Source organism: Drosophila bipectinata, chromosome 4, assembly GCF_030179905.1.
Source record: "Drosophila bipectinata strain 14024-0381.07 chromosome 4, DbipHiC1v2, whole genome shotgun sequence".
In the NCBI taxonomy this organism is placed as follows: Eukaryota; Metazoa; Arthropoda; class Insecta; order Diptera; family Drosophilidae; genus Drosophila; species Drosophila bipectinata.
Window position 1 is genome coordinate 11,082,700 of NC_091740.1, and position 27,245 is coordinate 11,109,944.

General features: G+C 36.0%; 1 protein-coding gene and 1 long non-coding RNA gene across 7 annotated transcripts in view; one reads left to right on the plus strand and one right to left on the minus strand.

Annotated features, from left to right (window-relative positions):
* Positions 1 to 5,789: 5,789 nt before the first annotated feature.
* Positions 5,790 to 7,395, minus strand: LOC108133761 (uncharacterized). 2 transcript variants are annotated; one of them, XR_001773779.3, is made up of 3 exons: positions 7,367 to 7,395; positions 6,389 to 6,578; positions 5,790 to 6,318 (listed from the first exon to the last, which is right to left on the minus strand). It is a non-coding gene; the product is annotated as an uncharacterized lncRNA (long non-coding RNA). The 2 variants fall into 2 exon arrangements; XR_011443531.1 differs by lacking the exon at positions 7,367 to 7,395 and adding an exon at positions 7,147 to 7,205.
* Ank (Ankyrin) overlaps positions 6,404 to 27,245 on the plus strand; it is an 82,364-nt gene continuing 61,522 nt past the window's right edge. For 2 of the 5 annotated variants that reach the window (XM_043213319.1, XM_043213322.1), the window contains exons 1-3: positions 6,809 to 6,962; positions 24,976 to 25,083; positions 25,145 to 26,258. In XM_043213319.1, the coding sequence (XP_043069254.1) occupies positions 6,825 to 6,962; positions 24,976 to 25,083; positions 25,145 to 26,258 (1,360 nt within the window). In that variant the 5' untranslated portion in view covers positions 6,809 to 6,824. Of the gene's footprint in view, positions 6,588 to 6,808; positions 6,963 to 24,975; positions 25,084 to 25,144; positions 26,259 to 27,245 lie in introns of those variants that run through there. The other 3 variants (XM_070282445.1, XM_070282446.1, XM_070282447.1) reach the window with 3 other exon arrangements.

A 27,245-nucleotide genomic window follows, 5' to 3' on the forward strand; every position in this document is an offset into this window, starting at 1 on the left:
TTGCGCTGTAGCTTAACTGTGCATTGAACAACCGGCCTCCTACTCGCAGCAAAGACACCTCAAGCTTTCCAATTGATTCGGTCACAACGAATGGACTTAATTTTTAAAGTGAGTCTGTCAATTTAACTGATTTTTGTAATTTTATGAGTTCACTTTTATATGCATTTTGCTGGATGAGCTTACAGCGAGTAAAAAGGCCGAGCCGAGGTCAACCGAGGTAGGATTTAGCGAAGACCACGAGCGAGATTTTTTTGCGTTAACGAATCGCAGGAAGTACACAACAATGCGCATTACTTTAAGAAATGAAGATAAATTTTCGATAATTTTTTCTATCGGATTTGGCTCGAGTTGTGTTGACTTGCAGAATTTTTGTATTTTGAGGCCAAAGCCTTTGATCTTGAGTCAAGAAGTAGGGACCATCAAACCAAAATGAATTTTTACAACCCCGAGATGGAAAGTCCGCTGGATTGCTGTCAGTGGGTACATGGCGCCAACTAGCCGATGAGGTCATCTCTTGAATCTTACTGACGCGGTTGACAACAAAGGTTTTTAGTTTTGAAGGATGTGTTTGCAGCCAATACAAGACGATTTCTGAATCGGACCACATTACAACTCGTTAAACTGGAAAGTCTATCAGTGGACGAACTTCGTCCCAAAAGATGGCTAGCAAGTCCGACGCGCAAAGCTCTAGTCGTGGTACCGACTTTGTTTTCAGAGGGGCCACTCTTGATTTTGCAGTAAGCAATTTAACTTCCACACCATGTGGATGTTCGACGCTGATGTACAGGCAACATCCGTATGCCTCAATTGAGGCATCCGCAAAGCCATGTATTTGACATACGGTATTTTTTGTCGTACCTACATGACTTGGAATTGTCAATATATCCAACTCTTCGAAACCAATTGTGATAGATTGCCATTGTGACTGCTGAAGGATGTCAGGAATTGGATCATCCCACTCTATCTTAAGCCAAATCTGTTGTATAAGAATTTTGGCCTTTGTGACAACAGGACAGATAAGCCCGAGAGGATCATATAGGCGAGCGGTAAGGGACAACATAGATCTTTTTGTTGGTGCATGGCTTGTACACATCTCTGGCGAAGAAAACCTTAAGATGTCATGATTTGGGTTCCAAACGAGTCCTAACGCCTTTGTATTTTCGTGCTCCCCGACAGATACATCTGTAGACTGATCTATTAGAAGATCTATTAGCTGCTCACAGTTGGTTGCCCACTTCGAAAGAACAAGCCCGGCCGAGCCTAAGATTTCCTGAATAGCTTCTACGCCTGACAAAAGATCGTCAACGTAGAAGCTATTCGATAAGACTAAGGATCCTAGAGGGTGAGAAACTTAATATATATCACTAAGGTACTTGAGGCAGCGGATAGCTAAGAACGGTGCGCAGGCCGTGCCGTATGTAATGGTAATCAAGCGATAGACTTGTAATTTTTCATCCTTATACTGTCTCCATACTATTAGTTGAAAATTACGATGGGATTCAGTTATTTCCACTTGTCTGTACATTTTGACGATATCTGCTGTAATAGCGTATTTGCGAAGACGAAACCTTAGCAATGTAGCGTATAGACAGGGCTGTATAGTTGGTCCGATCATGGTCCAAGAAATTCGTCCAATGACACTTGCGAGCTTGTCTTACCCGATGCATCGAAAACCACTCTATGTTTAGTGCTTGAACTTTGCGGTCTGAGCACACATTGATAAGGAATGAAGAAATGAGGCTCAGTCGGAATTTCATCATTGACCAACGTCATGTGGCCAAAGGAAATGTACTCCTTCATAAAGGCAACGTACATGGAATTTATTTCTGGGTTATTGGACATCCTCCTTTCTAGTGCTAAGAACCGCCTTTTTGCGATTTCAAACGACGAGCCGAGACAAGTTGGGCTGGACTTAAATGGCAATGAAACTTGAAGTCGATCGGAGGGTAACCGAACAATACTCTCGATGAATGCCTTTTCGCACATAATTTGCTCCGGAGTGTAAAGTTTATTCTGTGCAATGCTCGGGAGACTTTCTATTTCCCCAAATTTTCGAATCAACATGTCTACACTGCAATGATCTTGAACCTTGCAGAGAGTATTATAATTTTGATCAAAAGTGTGCAACGCTGTGAAGGAGACATCTCCGACGCTATGAAGTATATATATTCTTGATCAGAAGCACCTCCTGAGGTGATATGAGCATATCCGGCTGTCCGTTTGTCCGTCTGTCTGTCGGTTTCTACGCGAACTAGTCTCTCAGTTTTCAAGCTATCGACATGAAACTTTGCACACATCCTTAAAAAAATATAAGTCGGAACGACTGGAAACGGCCGACTATATCCTATAGCTGCCATATAACTGATTGATCGGAAATGGTATAACTTTGGTGTTTTTAGAGTAAGTGAGTTCAAACTTTACAGGAGAGCTATTTTTGAAAAAATATTACGACATGCCAAATTTCAAAAGGACCGGCCGACTATATCCTATAGCTTCCATATAACTGAACGATCGGAAATGACCCAACTTTCGTGTTTTTGAAGATAGAAAGATGGAACTCAGTACAGATTATATTTTTGGTCAGATAACCCGACGTACCAAATTTCATAACGATCGGTCGACTATATCTTATAGCTGTCATATAACTGATTGATCCGCAATGGTATTTGGTAGAAATTCAAGCTTTGGTGTTTTTGAAGATAGAAGCTAAAGACTTTTTTTTAGATATTTTATTATAATGAATTGGTTTTATTATGATATTTTTATAAGGATCGGTCAACTATATCCGATGTTTGCGATATATATCCGTTTTTAACTGGAAGGGTATATAAACTTTGGCTCCGCCCGAAGTTAGCTTTCTTTTCTTGTTGGCAAATAGTAGCCGGTGGCAAATGGTTAAAAATTATACGCAGTTTCAAACAATAAAGTGATTCTATAGTTTTATTCAAAACACACTGTACATTGCACATAAGTGTTTTGTCTTATTCAGTGTCTTATTAAGTGTCTTATTCATAACCTCATTCGATATCTAAGGAACATATATATAACTAAAATTCTAACGCTATTCATAAATGCAAATTTGTATTAATGTGATGTACAGTCGAAAAATCGTATAAGCCACGACACATTAGAAAATTTACTCCTTGTTCGCCTAAACTCAAAACACTTAGTTAATGCGATGGACAACTTGAGTTTATTTGAAGACGACGACTAAATATTTACTAAATAAATTTAGAATAGCTTCATCTTTTAATTTTGATTTAATTAGGAGCTATTAATATTTATTTGTTGTGTCTGAATGAACTAAATATTAAATATTATTACTTATTAATATTTGTTATTATTTACAAATCATTCTTACAAGGGTAAAGAAAGTGGGTAAGGAAGAAAGGAGGTAAAGAAAGTGGAAAGTTTTTGTTTTAAAAAACAAAAACAAAACTACTATAGAGCAGTAGCACATACAAAAATATTTTTTGCACTGCTCTGCTCTCGCTTTAGATTTTTGGCTACGGCTACGAAGAGCACAGAATATTTTTTTCTGCTATTGCTGTAGCTATAGCTTTAAACTTCTCGCTTTTAAAGCTCGAAGCAGAGCAGACAATTTTCATTTTTTTCATTTTTTTACAGCGAGTCGCCAGTCCTTCCTTGCCCCACTTCTTTCCTTGTCTATCCCTGCTTCTATCTCTTCGCCCGCGTGATTGGCAAGGAACAAGCAGGGCAACAACGCGCGACAACGAATGAGGAATAGCCGATTGGTAGAGTGCTTGGCTGGTGTGCAAAGTAAAACGAGTTCAAACCAGGCTCGGGACATCCATTTTTTTTTAATTTTAAATCTATTTATTTTATATTTTTAAATTTTTATAATGTGTTTTCCTAAATTTATAATCCAATAAAAAAAAATACAAAATTGTAAAATCACCTTAACATCGTCTCAGTTCGTAGTGGAACCCGCTGTAAAAATGTCTATAAGTGCGGGTTCTACGGCATTTTGGCAGGCCGCGTCGTGGAACCCGCTCCCAAATGTTTTCATTTTTTCCGTCGTGAAACCCGCTGTAATAATGAAAACATTTGAGGGCGGGTTCCATAACAAACGGCTGGCAGATGAGAGAGGGAAAGAGAGAATTCTGTTTTTAGATAGTAACATCTTTGGAACGATGAAAGTTTGAAACGTTGTAATCAAACCAATGTGAGAGTAAAGAGATCAGAAATATCTCTTACTATCCTTACTCGTCAGCTCTATTTTTGGTATGGATTCTAGCGCTTCCTTTAACACCAATTTTAAGTATCATAAAAACAACTTCGAGGGTAGCCTAGATGGATAGTGCTCGCTCCTTATTCATGGGGTCCTGCGTTCGATTTCATTAGCGGGCAGTTGTTTCAATTTTGATAAAGTTTTAGTTTTATGATCCTCTTTACATTTACTTTTATTTTTTTATTAATTTTTTTTTTTTTTTAATTTTTACGTTATTATTATTATTTTTAATTGCATTCTATTACAATTGTTGTAAAAATAAGCGACTGACGTGTCGGATGACAAAATGTTAGAAGGTCTCCCTTGAAATTTTATTAGCATCTTATTAGCAGGACATAATAAAGAATAAAACAATTTTACAATTGTAAAATTATAAAAAAATATTACCATAAAGAAAAATAAAAAAAAAAATTATGATAAAAGAAAGAAAGTCCTTACGAGGATTTTAACACAGAAAAATTACACATAGAGTAACTACTCTATGCATTACTCTACCATCCTGTCTCGATCTGCGGCGATCAAAAATACTATTTGTTCTACCAACTACCACATCGGCGCATCGAAAACAGAAACGAGAAATTGAAATTGAAATTTGGAAGCCAAAACATTTTTACTCCGTCGTGCGAGCAGTCACACATAAATACATAGGTTCACATTTTTGTTGGCGGATACATGTAAAGAGTTCTAAAAATAGAATCGTATGCATGTGCGTTCCTCCCTAACCAACAAGCTCGACGAAAAAAGTTGACCGTTTTGATCCCTGATGTCCCATCTATGTACTTTATAATCTTTGGTCTCAGTTATTTGGTATGCTTTCACGGTCCCCAACGCTTTCTTCAGACATGACAACAGGTGATTAAATTTTTCCACGTCGCTAAGAGTTTGATAGCTATCTATGAGACTAGTGAATAAACCAATTAAGTTCTTATACTCAGAGTAGCATCCGGAAAATTGGGTAAATTCATTCGAGGTAAATTTTTATTGTGGGAACTTGTTGTATTAAGAGTCGAGTTAAGTAATGGTGGTCTTTGATTTTGTACATTAGCTGACATATAAAGAGATTTTGTGGCTACACACTTGTCCTCCAGCTCAGCTCGCGAGGACAATACCGGATTAATGGACTCAATTCCCTCTTGAAAGTTAAATGCACGATTTATGTAATTGTTTAAAATGTCTAATCTGCACTCTAATTCGCTCCCTCGAATGGATACGACTTGTTGTTGCATAAACTTTCACATGCGGTCTATGTCACCCTTAACACTTTCAAGACGCGGAGTAATGAATTACGATCGTTGCCATCATTGACATCATGTACACTTGAACTTTGCTGACGACTTAAACGTCGCTTCGGAGCCTTGATGCAATTTTACGCTAAAATATCAATATAAGTGAGTCTTAGCCACCCACTGATTTAATTAAAATTGAATTCTCAAGTAGAAAGCACAGCTATCTAATGTTGCGATACGTTATATTGATTGAACTTATTTAAACTTTGTTAGGTTCCAGTACAAACTCATCAACCAAATTCAATGGGAGTTCATTTATTACTAGGTTATATCTGCTCCTTCTCTTCTTTCATTCGAAACTGCGACGCAGCGAGTAACAAGAACGAGTACTTAACAGAGCGATAATATCTTTAGGCGGTACAATTCAAATATTTCTCATAAGCAATTAATAAGACAATTAAAATAGAACAATTTTGAAAAAATTAATTAGGTAAATTTTTTGTTTACATAGACGGGTCACATTTTTACACATTTTACACATTTTCACATTTTTACATATATTTAAGACAAATTTCGTTTTTAATTTCCGCAGTATCCGTTTAGTTGCCGTCAAAATGTTTTCTGTCTTACTCTAACAAATTGCTAGTCGAACTTCTTCTTTTGAAACAGCTCACATCGTACTCACAAAGTCGACTTTGGCAAGCTATCACGCTTTTATCTATAGTTTGCAAAAATAAAAGCATAGATGTGTAGTTTTCAAAGTTATCACCATCAGCGATCTGAACTAGTATAGGTTGCATAAAAATACAACATATATTTGGCACTCGCTCTCTCTCATTGCTGGAAAACAGTTTTTGTCGGTTTAATTACTGCTTATATGGAATTAGTTTAGGATTTTAAGTATACATACATATGTAGGTATAAGCGGGAAAATTGGGCATCACTGGCAAATATGTTAACAGGGTTTAGATATGTGAGGGAAACGATAGATATTAAAAAAGTACTTTATTTCCTGTTTTGAAAATATCTAGAGAGAGGAAACGCTCCTTGAAAAGTAAGTTACATATGAGAGTGAGCTAGAAAAACATACTTTCTAAAAACTGAAAAAGGTTAAAACGAATAAATATTTAAGTTTATTAATGACGTCATGAAATCATAAAATATATGTACATATGAATGTATATATAGATGTATGGTATACGCATAGGCTTAGAACATTTTTGTGTATAAGATTTATTGTGTAAATCTATAATACTTAAATTTAAAATTCCAAAATTGTTATTTTACTAAAAAACGAATAACTAAATTTAAACGATTTATTGTTTTCTAGTTTTTTATCCTTCATAATGACTCTTGGTGAATTAAAAGATGAAAAGGCAACACAAAATAAAGAGAGAAGTGTTACTCATCAAAGAAATATTACCCCCCAAAATATTTCAGTACCAGGGGGAAAAATTAATGGAAATACAATAAATGAAAAACAGGTATCATTTTAAAAACAAAAAATGCAATTAATGAAAATATGCACATATTCTTAAATCATTATTTATGTTTGTTTATTACATACATGCATTACATACATATAATTGGCATAAAAAAAAATACGGATGTAGCTAATAGCTACATAAATATATACATATACATGTACATCCATGTTTACATACATACATATGTACACTGTGTTTCATTGAATAGCACACTTAGGCAATTAAGTGTAGCAATTTTCGTTTACCGAAACGAAAACTCTGTGTTTAAATTTATATTTATAGTTTAATCAATTTTATATATAACCAAAGTAAAAAAACTTTAATTAAATTAAAAAATAATATGAAAAGCTTAGAAAACAAGTATTTTGTAATGAATTCTTCACAAGAACATTCAAAATTACCTCATATGTACATACATCTTGTACATCTTGTTGGTCAGTGAATCATGTAGACCAGGGGTGCCCAAGCTCAGCATACGGCAGAGCAAACTCCAATACCAGTGCAAAAAATCACCAATACACCATTTACACCATTTTTTTCATTTCGATGCACTGAAAAATAAAATTATAGTAAAATTCACAAGGAGTTTCAAACAAATATCATTATAATAAAAAATACATTTTATTATATCAATTATAAATAGGGCATATATTTTTCACAACAGTTTATTATTATACTATGACAATAAATGCCTAACTTTTTACTTTAAAAATGTTCTGCAAAGCAGAAATTCATCGCTTCAAGTCGACCATTTTGGCTGAATGAAAAGCAAGAATGAGTTTCTTGTAGTGATAAGTTTTCGGCTATCCAACAACAAAATGCGTTCGGATTAGCACGATTGAGGAGAATAGGGAAAACACGAAAAATTGTTTTTGTATTTGGGCTTTGGCTATGCTGGGAGGATCACACGAATATGAAATTTCGTTTCCCATATGAAAGAGCAATTCCAACAACAAAGGAGCACCGAGAGCAATGGCACTGGGCACTCCTGATATACTTTTTCAATTTTTTCAAATCAAAATAATATTGTGGTCAGTTAAGAGTATTTTTAAAAAAGATTTAACAACACTAGCATTGTGTTTTGGGGCATTGTCATGTACTGGGTGGGCCAATTAAAAATCACCTTTTGGCGATAAAATGAACCCGCGTCAATATTTTTCAATTCTGATTTTTTTATTGTAAAGCTTAATTCTTCCGGTTTAATGATGGAACACAACATCATTCTAGCGTGGCATTAGCCGATGCGATAAGACCAATTTTTGACGACATTCTCGAGCGTGTGGGGCTATATCTGGCCAATAACTTCGCCGATTTCGGCGCGCCGGCTAATAATGCGTTCGCCGAACTTCTCGCGCAGAAGATCGATTTTGGCATTGCTTGTGTGGCACGGTGCACCATCCTGTTGAAACCAAATGTCTTCCACGTCCATTTGGTCGATAATAGGCCACAAAAAATCGCTTATCATGGCTCGGTAGCGCTAGCCATTGACCGTAACGGCTCTTCCCGCAATGTCTTTGAAGAAAAACGTCCCAATGATACCACCATAATCCGCACCAAACAGTCACTCGTTCTGGATGCATTGGTTTCTCCGCGATCACATGAGGGTTTTCCGTTCCCCAGATACGGCAGTTTTGCTTATTAACATAGCCGCCAAAATGGAAATGCGCCTCGTCCGAGAAGATGATTTTTCGCCCAAATCTGATTCAAATTTTTCGTCCAAATACTTTGGAAGTAAAATTTTACCATTTCCCAGCGTTGTTCGTTCGAGAAGCGTTCTATTTCGTGAACCGGAGTTGATATACTGAACAACTATGAATATGCGACTGATATGTGTGGTGACGTTCTCGAAATAACTAATAGTTAAAAATGTGACAGCTACGGGGCCCACCCTGTAGAAATGTTCGAGTTAATGATTTCAAAATGTATTATTGCGGAAAAGCTTTTTCCAAAACTTTGGTGTATGCGCATATTTAAAGTTAAAAATTGGAGTTTTCAAGTCCCAGCTGGGTAGACGCACCAAAATTTGAGGATCGGCCGACTATATCCTATAGTTTCCATATAATTGAACAATTGGCAATGGTATTTCGTATTTGGTAAAAATACCAACTTTTTTTAAAGATAGAAGCATGGAACTTGTTTTTAGATTTTGTGTTGTAATAAATTTTTTTTTATATGATATTCTCATAAGCCAGCTATATCCGATTTTTGCGATATATACCGCTTTTTGTTGCATTTGGGCCAAATAAAATTTAGTTACTTTTGTAGTCTATATAGCCATGCCCGTCTCCGTCCTTCCGTCTGTCCGTATAAACGCACGGATCTCAGAAACTATATGAAAAATCTATAGGATTTGGCGTGGAGACTCTACAATGCCCACGCTGTTCAAGTTTGTTTCAAAATTTTTCCAAAATTACAAATTAAAAATCAAAACATTTTTGATGCCAAAAATTTGAAACAAACTTGAACTGGCATATCTCCACGCCAATACGGACATACGGGCATGGCTGTATCGATTCGGTTGTTGATGCTGATCAAGAATATATATACTTAATAGGGTCTGAGAAAATTCCTTCTACATGTTAAATACATTCACACGACTACAATATATCCTTGTATCCTACGAGTACCGTAAATCACTGCAGTGTGAAAAAACGTAATATTGTACATAAATATATAAGGATAGAACACTTTCAAAAGCTTTAAAAATACCAGGATATGTCCTACCTTTAAATGTAAAACACATTATCTAGAGCATATAGTAACTTCCAAATGGCACGACTATAAATTTTATAGTATCAAATGTTTTGCAAGCTCAAAAGGGGCGCAAAGTGGGTTTTTTTATGGTATATTATATAGAAGTCAAAATAACTCAGAATACAACCCTAAAATGATTAAGCAATGAGCGACAGGGTACAGTTCTCTGCGCTTTTTTTCCAATCAGGAAATAAGTTCTCTATACACAGCATAAAAATCATTATGGATTAAGATGAATGCATGAATACCTTGAAGACATCTACGATACCTTTGCAGAGTGTAAAATGACACACGTAGGACACCATGCGATAATATTGGGCAAGAACGAGCGATTAACCACTGCAACCTTTTTCTTATGCAAGCGCTCGAAATATGTCAGAGTAAGAGCGAAGCGAGTTGCGAGAACAAAGCGAGAGAGACCTGCTTTATCGCTTCAACTCACTCAGAGCGAGTTTTGTTGCATTATGTAATTTAATTACCGTTTATTATACCCTTGCAGAGGGTATTATAATTTTGTCCAAAAGTGTGCAACGCAGTGAAGGAGACATCTCCGACCCTATAAAGTATATATATCCTTGATCAGGATCACCTCCTAAGTTGATATGAGCATGTCCGTCTGTCCGTCTGTCTGTCTGTTTCTACGCAAACTAGTCTCTCAGTTTTAAAGCTTTCGACTTGAAATTTTGCACACACCCTTCTTTCCTTTGCACGCAGTATATAAGTCGGAACGGCCGGGATCGGCCGACTATATCCTATAGCTGCCATATAACTGATTGATCGGAAATGGTATAACTTTGGTGTTTTTAGAGTTAGAGAGTTCAAGTTTGACATAAGGGCTATTTTTGGCAACACATTACGACATGCCAGATTTCATAAGGATCGGCCGACTATATCCTATAGCTGCCATGTAACTGAACGATCGGAAATGGTATTTGGTAGAAAAATCAACTTTCGTATTTTTGAAGATAGAAGCTTGGAACTTTTTTTTAGATTTTTTATTGTAATTAATTAGTTTTATTATGATGCAATCATAAGGATCGGCCAACTATATCCGATGTTTGCGATATATATCCGGTTTTAACTGCAAGGGTATATCAACTTCGGCTCCGCCCGAAGTTAGCTTTGCTTTCTTGTTTTATTTTAATATTGTATTAGCCAAACGTCGAAATAGACGTCGTTCTATTTCTTTCCTACTGCAGTTAAGTTATCCTATAGCTGCCATGTAACTGAACGATCGGAAATGGTATTTGGTAGAAAAATCAACTTTCGTATTTTTGAAGATAGAAGCTTGGAACTTTTTTTTAGATTTTTTATTGTAATTAATTAGTTTTATTATGATGCAATCATAAGGATCGGCCAACTATATCCGATGTTTGCGATATGTATCCGGTTTTAACTGCAAGGGTATATCAACTTCGGCTCCGCCCGAAGTTAGCTTTGCTTTCTTGTTTTATTTTAATATTGTATTAGCCAAACGTCGAAATAGACGTCGTTCTATTTCTTTCCTACTGCAGTTAAGAGGGTGGTTGCCACTTTATTTTTCAATACAAAGTTAAGTGTTCCACTTGAAGCATAAAAATCTTCGTCCGAATCCATCACGGTCACATTAACAACTAAAAAATACACTGCCGTGCACTTGAATAGGGACAAGAATTTTTTTATGTTTCGTTTTATGTTTTTTATGAATCTACTAGGGCTATTGACATATGCCTTTTTGATTTCTAAAGAAGAGAACATAGGCTAACTATGGAAATAAAAGAGAGGTCGCAACCATTTACCTTTATAATTTTTTTTTTCGTATTGGCTTTAACCATTCCTAGAAAGCTGTACATTTTTGCATGCACTTGAATAGGGACAGGAACTAAAAATTGGTGTTTAAGGAATAATATACAACATTTTATTAATATTAAGTCTTATTTATTAAAAATTTGTCAAATTAAACTATTTTAATAATGTGTGTGACCACCATTGTTGAATATATCCTCATAAATTTTATTAGGAATAGAGTCATATATTGCCTTTATGTAATCTAAGGATATTTGACTTCAGGCTGTGTTGATGGCATCTGTTAATGCTTGTATGTCTTTGTATTGTCTCCCAGATTCATATAATTTTTTTGTCATCCATCCCCACACATTTTCAATTACATTGAGATCCGGAGAATATGGGGGCTACTCCATAAGATCCAGGTTTTGCTGCCGAATCCAAGCTTTTACCACTCGTGCTGTGTGGATTGGGGCATTATCCTGTTGGAAAGTCCACGATAATGATCCAAAGATGTTTTTTGCCTCAGAAAACGCTTCCTCGAGTAAGCCTTTGTAATGCGTTGCGTTCATTTTAGAAGACACAATCTGCAGCTTGCATGTCTCATAGTATGTTAAAGCATCCCATACCATTACACCTTTCTCACGGCAATGGTGACGGGACATAAAGTGTTTTTCTTTTCGTATATCATGAAAATAATATGAAAAACCATCAGGTCCATCCAAGTTACAACGCTTTTCATCTAAAAACGCATCAGTATGCCATTCCTTCTGCCAAGTCATATGATAACGTGCATAGATGAGGCGAGAATCCTTCTTTGGTTATTTAACGGAGGGTTTTTTTTAGTTTCAATCTTTTCAGATGATTAGCTTGCCGTATAACTCTCCGTACTGTATCCACACTTGCATTTAAATTTAGTTTTTAATGAATTTTCGAAGCCGCACAGTGTGAATTTGACTCTTCTCGAACAATTCGGCGCTCTGCAGTAGATAAAAGGACTTTTTTGGTGCATCCTCTAATGTTATTCCCATAATTTGCAGGGTTTTAAGCAAATAACATTTTTCTTTTTCGTATTTTTTCAGCAATTTTTCTGTATGTAAAATTACATTCCTTATACGCCATTATTATACCTTTTTCAACAGCAGTTAGAGCTTTGCCGCGGCCCATTCTGTTTTATTTATATTTAAAAGGTCTGTCAGTTGACAAATAATAAACTTTATCGCATGGAATTTGGCTCAGAATGGAGAAATCACGTCTGTCCCTATTCAAGTGCATGCAAAAATGTACAGCTTTCTAGGAATGGTTCCAGGAAAAACCAGAAAAAAATATAACGGGAAAATATAAATTGGGACCTCTCTATTATTTCCAAAGTTAGCCTTTGTTCTATTCTTCAAAACTCAGCAAAGCACATGCCGATAGCTGTAATAGATTAGGAGAAAAATAAAACGAAACATAAAAAAATTCTTGTCCCTATTTAAGTGCACGGCAGTGTATAACAATGTAGCTCGCTTTCCGCAAAGCTCTAACTCTGCCATCTTCTCGCGTTGCTCATCGGTTCTCGCGCGCACTTTGAGTTCAATCTTAAGGGGTTACATATCTTTTTTTTTTTTTTCAAAAAAACGAAAAATTTTTTTTTGCTGAATCCTAAAGTATGTTTCCTAGAGAATATTTTCCCAAATTTTCATAGAGATCCGAATAATAGTTCGATAGGAAAACAGCGTTTTGAGGCGCGGTTCGTCACGGCTGCGGACAGCGTCAAGCAACTTTGAATGCGATTATCTCAATGTCGTGTTTTTCCAAAAGTGCCTTCGCTGTGACCACGGTTGACCACGAATTATTCGTAATTATTGTGCCTAGTTCGTGAACGATTCAGTTTTTATGCGCCAATTTTGAATTTTTTAATGAAATTTTTAGAACTCGAAAAATCAATTTTTTGGAAAAATTGTTACTGTATGCAGAAAAAACCAAATATTCTTGAAAATAATCGTTCACGAACTGGAAATAATACTATACTAATACAAAATTGTTGGTTTTTTTTATTTCGGTTGACCTGCTGGACGTCCATCGTGGTCACCACAAGCCATTCTTAAAAAAAGGGTTCCGAGAGAATTGCCATAACTTCGTAAATTATTCATATTTTTTCAAGAACAAACGTTTGTTTCGATAAAAACATGTACTATCAATAAATAATAACTTCAGTGTTATAAAATAACACAGTGCGAAAAAAATAAAAAAATTGGAGGAACTTTTGAAGAGACCTAGTAGGAATTTTTCATTAGGTCGAATATAGTGCAAATCCGTGTTTGAAATTTTTCTAACACCCTCAAAATCTTGATTTATTTAGAAAAAACGTTTTTTCGGGACTTTTTTGCTCTTAAAAATTCAATATTGACACATATCAATATTGTCTCGTTAATTCTGAATAAACAAGACCAATTTTATTAGGAAGTAATGAAAATTATTTTCCTTAAATACCATTTCTTGGAAGTTGTACCGAAAAAATAACGTCAAAGTCCGAAAAACACGACATTTAACTATTAAACAAGAAAGGAAAGCTAACTTCGGGCGGAGCTGAAGTTTATATACCCTTGCAGCTAAAGTTGGGTCATTTCCGATCGTTCAGTTATATGGCAGCTATAGGATATAGTCGGCCGATCCTAATGAAATTTGGTAGGTTGGATCAACTAACCAAAAATAGAGTCTGTACTAAATTCCAGCTTTCTATCTTCAAAAACACGAAAGTTGGGTCATTTCCGATCGTTGAGTTATATGGCAGCTATAGGATATAGTCGGCCGATCCTTATGAAATTTGGCATGTCGTATTATTTTGCCAAAAATAGCTCTCATGTCAAATTTGAACTCTCTAACTCTAAAAACACCAAAGTTATACCATTTCCGATCAATCAGTTATATGGCAGCTATAGGATATAGTCGGCCGATCCCGGCCGTTCCGACTTATATACTGCGTGCAAAGGAAAGAAGGGTGTGTGCAAAGTTTCAAGACGATAGCTTTAAAACTGAGAGACTAGTTTGCGTAGAAACAGACAGACGGACAGACGGACAGACGGACATGCTCATATCAACTCAGGAGGTGATCCTGATCAAGAATATATATACTTTATAGGGTCGGAGATGTCTCCTTCACTGCGTTGCACACTTTTGGACAAAATTATAATACCCTCTGCAAGGGTATAAAAACGTCAATAATTTTAAAATCGGTTTAAAATTACGCGCTAAGGAATTTTTAAGAGCAAAAAAGTCCCGAAAACCCGTTTTTATACCCTTGCAGAGGGTATTATAATTTTGGTCAAAAGTGTGCAACGCAGTGAAGGAGACATCTCCGACCCTATAAAGTATATATATTCTTGATCAGGATCACCTCCTGAGTTGATATGAGCATGTCCGTCTGTCCGTCGGTCCGTCTGTCCGTCTGTCTGTCTGTTTCTACGCGAACTAGTCTCTCAGTTTTAAAGCTATCAACTTGAAACTTTGCACACACCCTTCTTTCCTGTGCACGCAGTATATAAGTCGAAACGACTGGAATCGGCCGACTATATCCTATAGCTGCCATATAACTGATTGATCGGAAATGGTATAACTTTGGTGTTTTTAGAGTTAGAGAGTTCAAATTTTACACGAGCGCTATTTTTGGCAAAATAATACGACATGATAAATTTCGTAAGGATCGGCCGACTATATCTTATAGCTGCCATATAACTGAACGATCGGAAATGACCCAACTTTCGTGTTTTTGAAGATAGAAAGCTGGAATTTAATACAGATTCTATTTTTGGTTAGTTGATCTCACCTACCAAATTTCATTAGGATCGGCCGACTATATCTTATAGCTGCCATATAACTGAACGATCGGAAATGACCAAACTTCCGTGTTTTAGAAGATAGAAAGCTGGAATTTAGTACAGATTCTATTTTTGGTCAGTTGATCCAACCTACCAAATTTCATAAGGATCGGCCGACTATATCTTATAGCTGCCATATAACTGAACGATCGGAAATGACCCAACTTTCGTGTTTTTGAAGATAGAAAGCTGGAACTTGGTACAGATTATATTTTTAGTCAGTTGATCCAACCTACGAAATTTCATTAGGATCGGCCGACTATATCCTATAGCTGTCATATAACTGAACGATCGGAAATGGTTTTTGGAAGAAATACCAACTTTGGTATTGTTAAAAATAGAAGTTTGGGACTTGTTTTAAATTTTGTATTATAATAAATTGGGTTATACTATCATATTCTCATAAGGATCGGCTAACTATATTCGATGTTTGCGATATATATCCGGTTTTAACTGCAAGGGCATATCAGCTTCGGCTCCGCCCGAAGTTAGCTTTGCTTTCTTGTTTTTTAACAAGTGTTGCTAGAAATATTACGGAAAAATGAAATAAAAAAATCCTTTTTTTTTCGTTCAGAATTTTCTGCTTCCATTGTTTTGTATTTCTACGCATAAACTCAAATTTTAAACATGCCCCCCACTGATTTACACTTGAAAATTTCCAGATGTCGAACTTTTTCGAGAAGATAAGTCGACAAAAAGAAAACAACAGCTATAGGATATATCATAATTATTAAAAATAGTGTGTGCTATTTAAGTGAAACGGAGTGTATGTGCATATGGATGTTTAATGTCATTAACCATACAACTTATAGATTATTCATTTTATATAATGAAAAAGGACTGTTAAATTGATTTTTATATGTATGTATGTGTCGCCACCAAAAAAGGAATAGTGGTAAAAGATCTCAAAAGTATGATGAATTATAGTGTCGTGAGAGAGTAGAAAATGACACAAATGAAGAGAGGGACGCTACACACTGGGCCGTATTGTCAAATAAATGGCCTAACATCGAATATTGTTTCTATCGAGCTGAGACTTGAACACGCCAACCCTAACCGCTCATTATAAGAGAACAAAACTGTGGTCTGTCTATGGTTATGGTCTTTCTTTTTTTGATGCCAAACTATTTCTGTATTCTGCCAAACTAATTCTGCCTAATCCCCAGTGGTCGATTCGGCGGCAACATTTCTAAATGATGATTTTTCCATCAACACCTGAGGCGTGTCTAGCCTTTATTACTTTTTTCAAAAGCTGCCTTATTTCTATCGCATTTCTTCCACTTCTTGACAAGCCTACTATTAAAATTGCGCAGCTTTTTCCCAATTTCGAAAAGCTCCTTTTTGTTACAATCATATTTGTTACAAACTTCTCCTAATGCAAAGTTTTCCATTACGAAGATCTTTTTAGTGGGGATCGCTTCGCCGTGCCATACTAAGAAAAGTGCGCGCTTCGACACTGACATTCTTCCTAAGGAGTGAAATATCTTGTAGATACGCAGGAATACGCACTTCATTTTTGACATTTCGGACAGATAATGATTCACACTTTAACAACCATTGGAAACAGAGTGAATCCAGGTGAATCTGTTAAGTTCTATTTCACGAAAGACTGGTGTGCGCTCTGTCCCGCGCACTGTTAATACACTTAATATCCACTACAATTTATAAGTAACACATATAAGACACGTGACAAGCACAGATTTTCTATGTAGCACATACCTTAATAGTTGTTAAAAACCAAACTTTCACTAGAAAAAACGTAAATTGCATTATTTATTCAAATATGCAACCAATAAGCAAAAGGGCGCCAAAATTGTATATAACACCTGCTGAAACATATGTTGACTTTGACAGTTCACAGCTGATTATCAGCTAAATGATGAGCTTAGAAAACATCAATTAGCATCTAATCAAGGTGTATTTTATCGATAGGTAAACTTAAATTAACGTTTATTTAAATTTGAAAATCATAAGTTAATACCGCTAGCGACGCCAAATCGACCACTGTGCAATCGGCCGATTTTTAAAGAAGATATAGACATTTATATACACATTTACATAACCATACAAACTTGTACCAATTTAAACGCGTGGATCTCGGACAGTGGTGTCATTTCCGCTTTTTTCCCGTCAGATCTGGGTTTTTTTGAAGCGTGATTGCGGGAAAAATATGAAAACAGCGGGCAGCGGAAATTCTGACTTTTTGATGCATTCTCTGTTGAAAATATTTTAAAAATCAAAAAGAAACAAATCTCTCCAATCCTTGAGTATTTTGGTACTCCTAATATAGATAAAATTGAACGACTGTACAACGACATAACCCTGGTAGAGTGGGAAAATGTCGATGATACTGTTAAGTTCTGGGCTGAAGTTCTTAGATATCGGGATTCTGGCGGAAACTGCCGTTTTCCGGAATTGGCTTCAGTTGCTCTGCAAATGCAGTTCTGCCTTGGTCGAATGCCGACGTCGAGCGGGTGTTCAGCCAAGTACATTTAATAAAAACGAAAATTCGAAATAGCATGAGCGTTGAAACGTTAAACGCTATACTGAGTATAAGGTCCATATTTTAATTTGTATCTTAAAATTATAAATTAATTTAAAATTTTAAAATTTAAGGTACGGGCTGCGTCGACACAATATGTGCTGTTTTAACTATAATATACACCCCAGCTGCCTATCTACAATTGTAGACAAGAAATTTTATCCAACTGATGATGATGATAATATTGACGACATCTTAAATATAATATAGATCTTAATTTTTGTACATTATTGTTTTTTTTTGGTTTCTTTGTAATGATATCCGTTAGAGAATTACCCATATATTTTATGTTAAGTGGAACTGAGGGCTTATTAGTGAATAACATGCAGTACATTGCCTTATAAAAATCAGTTTTTTTCTTAACTTTTTTTCTCTGGTATTCCGCTTTTTTTAGCTTTTTTTTTTCATTGATCCAGCTTTTTTTGCTCAGAAAAAAGTGACACCACTGATCTCGGACACCATAAAAATGGAACGATTTGGAACTTTGTCAAAATTTTGCCCACTCCCAATTATTGTAGCGCCAGTTAAAAGAAGTTATTGGAAAATGTTTTGAATGTTTTGATTTTTCAATTTATATAATAAAAATTGAAAATAAAAGTTCTTGCGTAATTTTTATATAAAAATTGATACTTATGATTAAAATTAATTTTAATTATTAAAAATCAATTTTTTTTTGGCTTTTTTAATTATAACCGTTAAAGTCCCTGGTTTTGATACCAAAATTTCTGAAAAAATAAATTTAATGAAAATAATATATGTACATGGAACCATGTTTTTGAATTTTCTGTATCAAAAATTTAAAATTAAAATATGTTTTTCTTATTATTAATTTTTACTAAATTATCTTATTCTTATCATTTCATAGCCATTTTTCTGTTTTCATTTTATTTGTTGCATATGCGATAGACATCTGCATAGCTTCACTCATAGCATCAGACGAAATAAATTATTTCAAATTGAAAAGAATTCACTCGAACTCACATGCTGTGACATTCAAAACAAGAAAGAAAAGCCAACTTCGGGAGGAGCTGAAGTTAATATACCCTTGCAATTAAAACCGGAGCTCTCATTTGAACTCTCTAACTCTAAAAACACCGAAGTTATACCATTTCCGATCAATCAGTTATATGGCAGCTAAACGATATAGTAGGCCGATCCCGATCGTTCCGAATAATATACTGCGTGCAAAAGAAAGAAGGGTGTGTGCAAAGTTTCAAGTCGATAGCTTCAAAACTGAGAGACTACTTTGCGTAGAAACAGACAGACGGACATGCCTATATTAACTCAGGAGGTGATCTTGATCAAGAATATATATAGCTTATAGGGTCGGAGATGTCTTCTTCACTTCGTTGCTCACTTTGGACCAAAATTGTTGGTGAATTAAAAAAATGTAAATTTTATTTTTTAATTAAACAACTTGGTGTTAAACCTTTATTTATTAAACGTAATTATTACATGACACTTTTGATTTCTCTTAAATATTTTTTGTCAAGCGTTCGCGGTCTCGGTCAAAAAGGGACTGACTTCTTAATTCTAAATTTGATCCAAAGAACCTCTGCCATCAGTTGTGTTTAGATTAGAGGCTTAAGATAAAAATGTCGCATCTTATTGTGAAATTTGATTAAGCTGATCGATGCAATTTGGTGGGTACTTGAAACGCAAAGGGCGTAATTGATTGGGCTTCGGAGGGAAGCTGATGTTTACTTTTGATTTTGATTTGTTTATGGGGAACCGAGATCGGACCTCAGAGCCAAAGACATAGCCGAAAGCAAATGCAGAGTTTGAAAATATTGTTTATAAAATTCATATGTGGAAAGCCAAAGACAAAGCCAAAGGCAAGATTGAAAATATTGTTTATAAAAGCCATAAGTGGCCTGTATTTACGTGTTGGATAACTTGCACAACTGTATATCTTATTCCTCTTATGTTATACACTAAAGTAACAAGTAACGAGTTCTGGTTCTGTCTGCGTGCAGCATTTTTTAGTAAATAGTCGGGAATAAATCGGGAAGCCGAAGACATTTGAGTTCCCAAAGATGTTAAATGCAATTTTAAATTCGAAATGCAATGAAAGTACGAAAACTACATACTATGTACATATGTATTAGGAAGTATATATATACATATGTACATATGTATATTTAATGCGCTATAAGCTTTTTTTGATTTTATATTGTGTTATAATGTCGTGGGGCTGTACAAATAATTATAAATTTAAATTTTTTTATTTTTACCAAATACCATTTCCGATCGTTCAGTTATATGGCAGCTATAAGATATAGTCAGCCGATCTTTGTGCAATTTGGTAGGTCGGATCAACTGACGAAAGATAGAAAGTCACTTGTAACTTCGTACTGATTCTATCTTCAAAAACACGGAAGTTTGAAGTTGATCAATACCATTATTTATTTGTGTAAATATGTTCATACATATGCACATACGGATATGTATGTACATAAACGGAAGAACCTTAAAAATTTAAAATTTAGTGGAGTTGATAATCGGCACGTATAAAAGCACCGTATTTTGGGATTTGTTTTTCTTTGCTCTCATTCTATGCGGTGCCTACGCGTAGCATTTTCAATCATCGGTATGATATATTATGCCTCTCAGCAAATGAAAGCTAAATTATTAAATATTATAAAATATTTTTTATTAATACTTTAAAGTTTAAAAATTAACCCATTAATGAAAACTCCCATTTTCTAGGTAGCTCTTGTGAAAATCGATGCTTTAAACATAAATCATACGCCATGTATGTATGTGCGTTGCACGTTTTTTTAGAGAACATTTTAAGTCGCCCTGTGTGTGAGCTGTCAACTGGCATACCCAGTTCGTATGCTACTCTGAGCTACACATAACATTTATTAGCTGCTCTGGAGCGGGTAGTGCCCCAGATGTGGCACGATACCTCCTACGTTACGATGAATCCCACCGCTCCTGCGTAGATCTCTTCCGCTTCATTTGCCAAAATATCGATGGGGATTTCTTCCTGCTAGGACGAGAGCAGATTCCTCCGATATTTTTATGAAGCCCGAAATAAACCGTAGCGCCGCAAGTTTGTAGGATTCCTCTAGCTTTCTCGTAAGCCCATGGTGTCTTCGGACTGAAGTAGTCCATTTCAGCGCTGAGTACATTAAGACCTATGTGACGACCCGTCTTCCGGCTTGGGCCTCTAGCGCTTGGCAGCATCCGTGAGAGTGCTCCTTGGATTCCTGCTGCTTTTCTGGTAACGTATTCCCTCTGCAATCCGAAGGACAACCTTTTGTCCAACATTACCCATAGGAACTGATCCTTGCGGAACACTCGCGATCACCTCGTATGTTTTTGATTCTTCGTGCGGAGTGTCTTGCCAAGAACAAGGCTCTTTAGATGAGTAGGGCATGTGGGCCTACGGCGTTCCTGCCCTTTAATTTTCCTTATGACGACCATGTAGGAGGTTTCCCATGGGTCCACCCCTTCCCCGTTCTAGATATTTTTAAAACACTCGCGTTTGCTGGCTTTAATAGCCAGTTTCAGGGCCCTCATTGTTGCCTTGAACTTTTCCTTTCTGATGTTAAGGTCCTCAGTACTCCTTGCCTTTTTATATCGTCTTCTTGAACGCAGGCAGCCTTAATCGCTGGATGTTGTAGTGGAACGAGTATACTGTTCATCCTCTTCTGCTCGGTTTCCTTTAAGGCATGGCACAGTCGCAGCAAGCTGTTATTGATCTCGATAGTTCGTTTGCTGATCCTTCAGGGGAGGATGATGGGGCCTAGTCGAACGTCTGAATAGCTGAAAGGCTTTCCCTTCATTGTCCTCTACGAAATCGGTTTCATACTTACCCCTCCAAGGGTGAAGTCTATGGCTTGTTGCTCGCTGAAAGTAAAAAAATCACTGACCTCCCAATCGCACTTTTATTAATGTGCTGCAGCAAAAGGTGATTTCGATCATCGTATCACGCCCTTCCTTGCTATGTGTCACCTTTTGACCTCAATTGGGCAAGACCACGTTCAGAGTCGCGAAGTCCTCCAGGAGGCTGGTAGTCCTCGTTCATAGCTCCGCTTCTCCACTCTGAAGGCCGTCCAAACTCCTTAGGAACACCATTAATTTTTGCGAAGCCGAAAGAAGCATTCGCTGGATATACTTATGACCTGAGGGGCCACCTCCGTCGACGTCGGAACTTTTGAAGCTATTTGATAGCCTGGGATACTCTTGTACGGTTCCGAGGTAAGGACTATCTGTGTCTGCTCGTTTCTGACCGCCACAGCAGTGACTGTGCTGCCTCGCAATGGTTGAGGTTGAGCTGGGTGAATTTTTTTTGTATACCCTTGCAGAGAGTATTATAATTTTGGTCAAATGTGTGCAACGCATTGAAGGAGTCATCTCCGACCCTATAAAGTATATATATTCTTGATCAAGATCACCTTCTAAGATGATATAAGCATGCCCGTCTGTCTATTTTTACGCAAACTAATCACTCAGGTTCAAAAATCTATCGACTTGGAACTTTGCACACACCTTCTTTCCTTGGCACGTAGTATATAAGTCGGAACAGCCAAATTTCATAAGGATATATCCTATAGCTGCCACATAACTGAACGATCGGACATGGTTCCTGTCGGGTCAGGCAGCCGCACATCGGTTTAAAGTTAATGCTTAAATAATGTTAGCGTAATGTTTATTTATTCTCCTTATTGGTGAGAAACGAAATCTATTCTGCCGAAGTTGCTATATTCAATGTGAATGATGTTCATGTTGCTGGAAGGTTGAGGTATACTTTTATATGTATAACCACGGCAGCGTGGATCCACGCGTCGTCTTTTTTTATGGATTAGTTCTTTTTCCTAGCTTTTCTGTATACGGATTATGGCGCTGCGTCGCATTTAGTAAATAAGTCACTTATTCTTTAGCAGTGAATCCGAGAACACGCAGCTTGTATACAGTGCACTCAAATAAACTTTTTTGAAAAGAATCAACTAAGCATTTCATTTCTCATCACTTATTGTTTTGTTTGTTTCCTTGGTAATTACGCGTAAATTATGGTTAATTAGTAAAGTCATTAGAGGGTATTATAATTTTGGTCAAAAGTGATCTCCGACCCTATAAAGTATATATCTGATATGAGCATGTCCGTCTGTCTGTTTCTACGCAAACTAGTCTTTCAATTATAAAGCTCTCGATTTGAAACTTTGCACAAACCCTTCTTTCGAATGATATGTTTATTGCCCGAAAAGCACCAATTTATAAACCATATTCTTTATATTTAAAATTGATATTTAAAAAATAAAAATAAAAGTGCATGTTCCACTGTGCATGTGATATATAACGGGGTGAATGCACGGTAAACAGCAAGTCAAAACAGGGGCTGAAATATTCGCCAAAAAATAAATGAAAGTTTTTTGCGCACAGACGACAGCATTGATATTGATCCTGCAATGTTATTTTACTGTATATTTTGCAAAGCTTTAAATGGTTTTTAAAAACATAAATCAAGAAAATTGAGTCGGTTTCACAATCAAGGCGGTGTCACCAAAGTTATGTTTTCCATCATTGCAAAATAAGGTTCCGAAACTCCCTTCCAAGAAAAAAGTTTTTAGTTATATATTTATTTTTGATGTAAGATAATGTAAACAATCAGTCGCGAACGATTCAAAATCAAATGGAACGTCGAGAATAATAGAGGGGGATCAGAGGGACAAGAGGGGATCCCCATGCAGGATCCTACGCCCTTGCGATATCCCATGAAGCCCCAGCGGCTCAAGTATATAGGGGTGGTCAGTTACTGGACTCCGTGCGAAAAACCAATTTTTTTTTTAAATGTATGTATGTGAATTTATATATCCCTCATCAGCACCAACAGCAGAGTCGATATAGCCATGTCCGTCCTTCGCTCTGTCAGTCTTTTCGTAATTACGCGTAGATCTAAAATAGACAAAAGATACAGATATAAGATTTTGCACGAGTACGCCGATGATAGAATATGTGTCGAGCACCCACATATTTACACCCACAGGTGTTTTTGAAGTTGGTTTTTGGTGTTCATACTTTTTCAAAATTAAGATTATAACAGCGATATTCTCATTAGGATTTAAGGATCTTAACTACAAGGGTATATCAATTTCTGCTCTACCCGAAGTTAGCTTTTTTTTTCTTGTTTTTATTTTATGTAACTTTTATATAACTACACTGCTTTTTACAATGGTATGAGAGTTTCGCAGATTTCATGTTTATTTGAGTTTTTTGTTTCGATTTGCAATAAAATTGGGAGCTTAACATAAGTTTTTTATTTTTAACAACTGTGATAAAATATCTTAAGGGGTTATATACCTTCTTTGTCGAAGAAAAAGAGGAAAGTTTGGATTTTTTTTTAGGTATGTAGCAATTATTTAATTACACGGATGTTTTAATTTTTTGATAGTACACTTTATTAACAATGTTTGTGCAAAATTTCGTGGAAAAATATTAAATAGTTTTTAAGGGGTGGCTGTTTCTCTTAGGGGCTTTTTTTTTTTAGAGCCTTGCGGTGACAGATCCCCAGGTCGAACAGGTCAACTAAAACCATAAGAGTAAAAAAATTTCATTAGTTAAGTGTAATTCCTTGTGCTTGAACGATCGGTTTTAAAATTTTTTGTTTTTTTATGCATACGGGAACGTTTTATGCTAAAAATTAACTTTTTGGTCTCTAGAAATTTCACTAAAAAATGCATTTCGGCGAAAAAAAGTCGATCGTTCAAGCACAGAAGAATTTCATTATGAACATTTAAAAAAAAATTTGAAGTAAATCGGTTCAGTAGTTTTCCGCCAATCCATGTCACCGCAAAGTCATTTTTCAAGAAAACCCATTTCGAGATTTTCGCGTTTAAAGTTTCAAGTTGAGTTCAAGGCGGCGACAAGGCGCGCGGTTAGGAGCGCTGTAATTTTTTTTCTACTGCTCCAATCTCTATGAAAATTTGGGAAAATGTTCTCAAGGAGTTGTTCTTAAAGATAAAGCAATAAAAAAATGTTCGATTTTTTGAAAATAAAAAAGGTATATAACCCTTTAAGCACCGATCGAAGGTGCCTAACGAAGGTAATTTCATATTTGTAAAAACAAAATTTTTTTTGACAGAATGATGGGACTATTTCTTTTTTACGTGCTGCCCGCGGTGGAGACCTTGATAAATTACTTAGTTTTTTAAAGAGTGGAGAAATATCAGACATCAATTGCTGCAACGCGGTAAGAAAACTTCTTATCTTTCAATAAATTTGAAACTTGAAAATTTATTTATTTTATTTAGAATGGATTGAATGCTCTTCATCTAGCTGCAAAAGATGGTTATGTTGATATTTGCTGTGAGTTGTTAGCAAAAGGTATCAATGTGGATAATGCAACCAAAAAAGGAAACACTGCATTGCATATAGCTTCTTTAGCAGGACAACTAGAAGTAATTGAGCAGCTTATTTTAAATAACGCAAATGTAAACGTTCAATCTTCTAATGGGTTCACTCCTTTATATATGGCAGCACAAGAAAACCATGAAGTTTGTTGTCGGATGCTATTAGCACATGGTGCTAATTCTTCACTGGCTACTGAAGATGGTTTTACTCCATTGGCTGTAGCAATGCAGCAAGGTCATGAGAAAGTAGTTACTGTTCTTTTAGAGAATGATGCACGCGGTAAGGTCCGTCTTCCAGCACTTCATATTGCTGCAAAGAAAAATGATGTAAATGCAGCTACGTTGTTATTAAAAAATGATCACAATGCAGATATTGTTTCTAAATCAGGATTTACACCCCTACATATTGCTGCACATTATGGAAATGTAGACATAGCCAAATTGTTATTAGATTGGAATGCTAATGTTAATTTTGTAGCAAAACATAACATTACTCCATTGCACGTAGCGAGTAAATGGGGTAAATCTGAAATATGCAGTTTGTTGCTTTCACGTGGTGCCTGCATACATGCTGCAACTCGGGACGGTCTAACCCCACTACACTGTGCATCTCGATCTGGACATATGCATGTGATTCGGTTATTGTTGCAAAATAATGCTCCTATATTGACAAAAACAAGGAATGGCTTGACTGCGCTTCATATGGCTGCTCAGGGAGAGCATGATGAAGCAGCTCGTTTACTTTTGGATAAAGAAGCTCCAGTAGACGAGGTTACTATTGATTATTTAACAGCACTTCATGTGGCTGCCCACTGCGGTCACGTAAAAGTATCAAAATTGTTGCTTGATTATGGAGCTAATTCAAACTCCCGTGCTCTCAATGGATTTACACCCCTTCATATTGCCTGCAAGAAGAATCGCATTAAAGTAGTCGAGATACTTATTAAACAAGGAGCCAATATAAGTGCTACTACGGAATCCGGTTTAACTCCCTTGCACGTGGCCAGTTTTATGGGTAAGTTCATAATATATAAAGAAAAAAATCATATCGTTTTATTAAAATTTTCAAAAAGCTATTATCTAACAAAGCCTACCATTGAATAAATCAAAAAACTTATTTTATTCTTTGCATCTATTAAATGATATCCAATCTTAACAATAAGAATATGAACTATTCATTTTGTTTCGGTAATCGATAATTGGCCTCGTCAATTTCATTGAACTCTATTGCTCTCTCTCTAGCAAAATCTATATTATCGAATATGGGATTTTACTGCCATATTATTATAAAATATGTGTTGAAAATATTTGTATATGCACCACTGTATATCTTATTCCTCTTATGTTATACACTAAAGTAACGAGTAACGAATTATCATTCCTCTTTAAGTTCTGGTTCTGCCTGCGTGCAGCATTTTTTAGTCTCTAATAAATCGTCAAACCGAATAGGTTATGAGCCCAGACCAGCAAGAAAACTACTGCGTAATAGTCGAAAATATTATAAAATAATTAGAGATTCGGTGGTGTTTAATGAACAAGATAAACAAGATGAGTTCGCAATACTCAATAGAAAAACTTGATAGTGACAATTATAGTTCGTGGGCAGTGCAAATGAAAAGTCTGCTGGTACACTCAGAACTTTAATCAATTGTGTGTGGTCGTGAAATTAAAAACTAAAGTGGAACGGTTGCAGAGCAGGCAAATTTTGATAACAAGGATGAAAAAGCCCTCGCGAGTATTTTGTTGTGTATAAAGCCGTCCTAGATTAACTATGTTAAACACTGCAAATCATCGATGGAAGCTTGGAAAAAGCTGGCTAGTGTTCACATGCCTAGTGGACCAGCGCGTAAAATACAGTTGTTTAAACAGTTGCTGTATATGAAGATGTCAGAGTCAGACAGTGTCACAGTGCATTTGAGTAATTTCAATGACGTCATCGAGAAATTACAAGAGATCGATCAACCAGTCCCAGAAGAAATGCTTGTAATAATTTTGTTGTCCA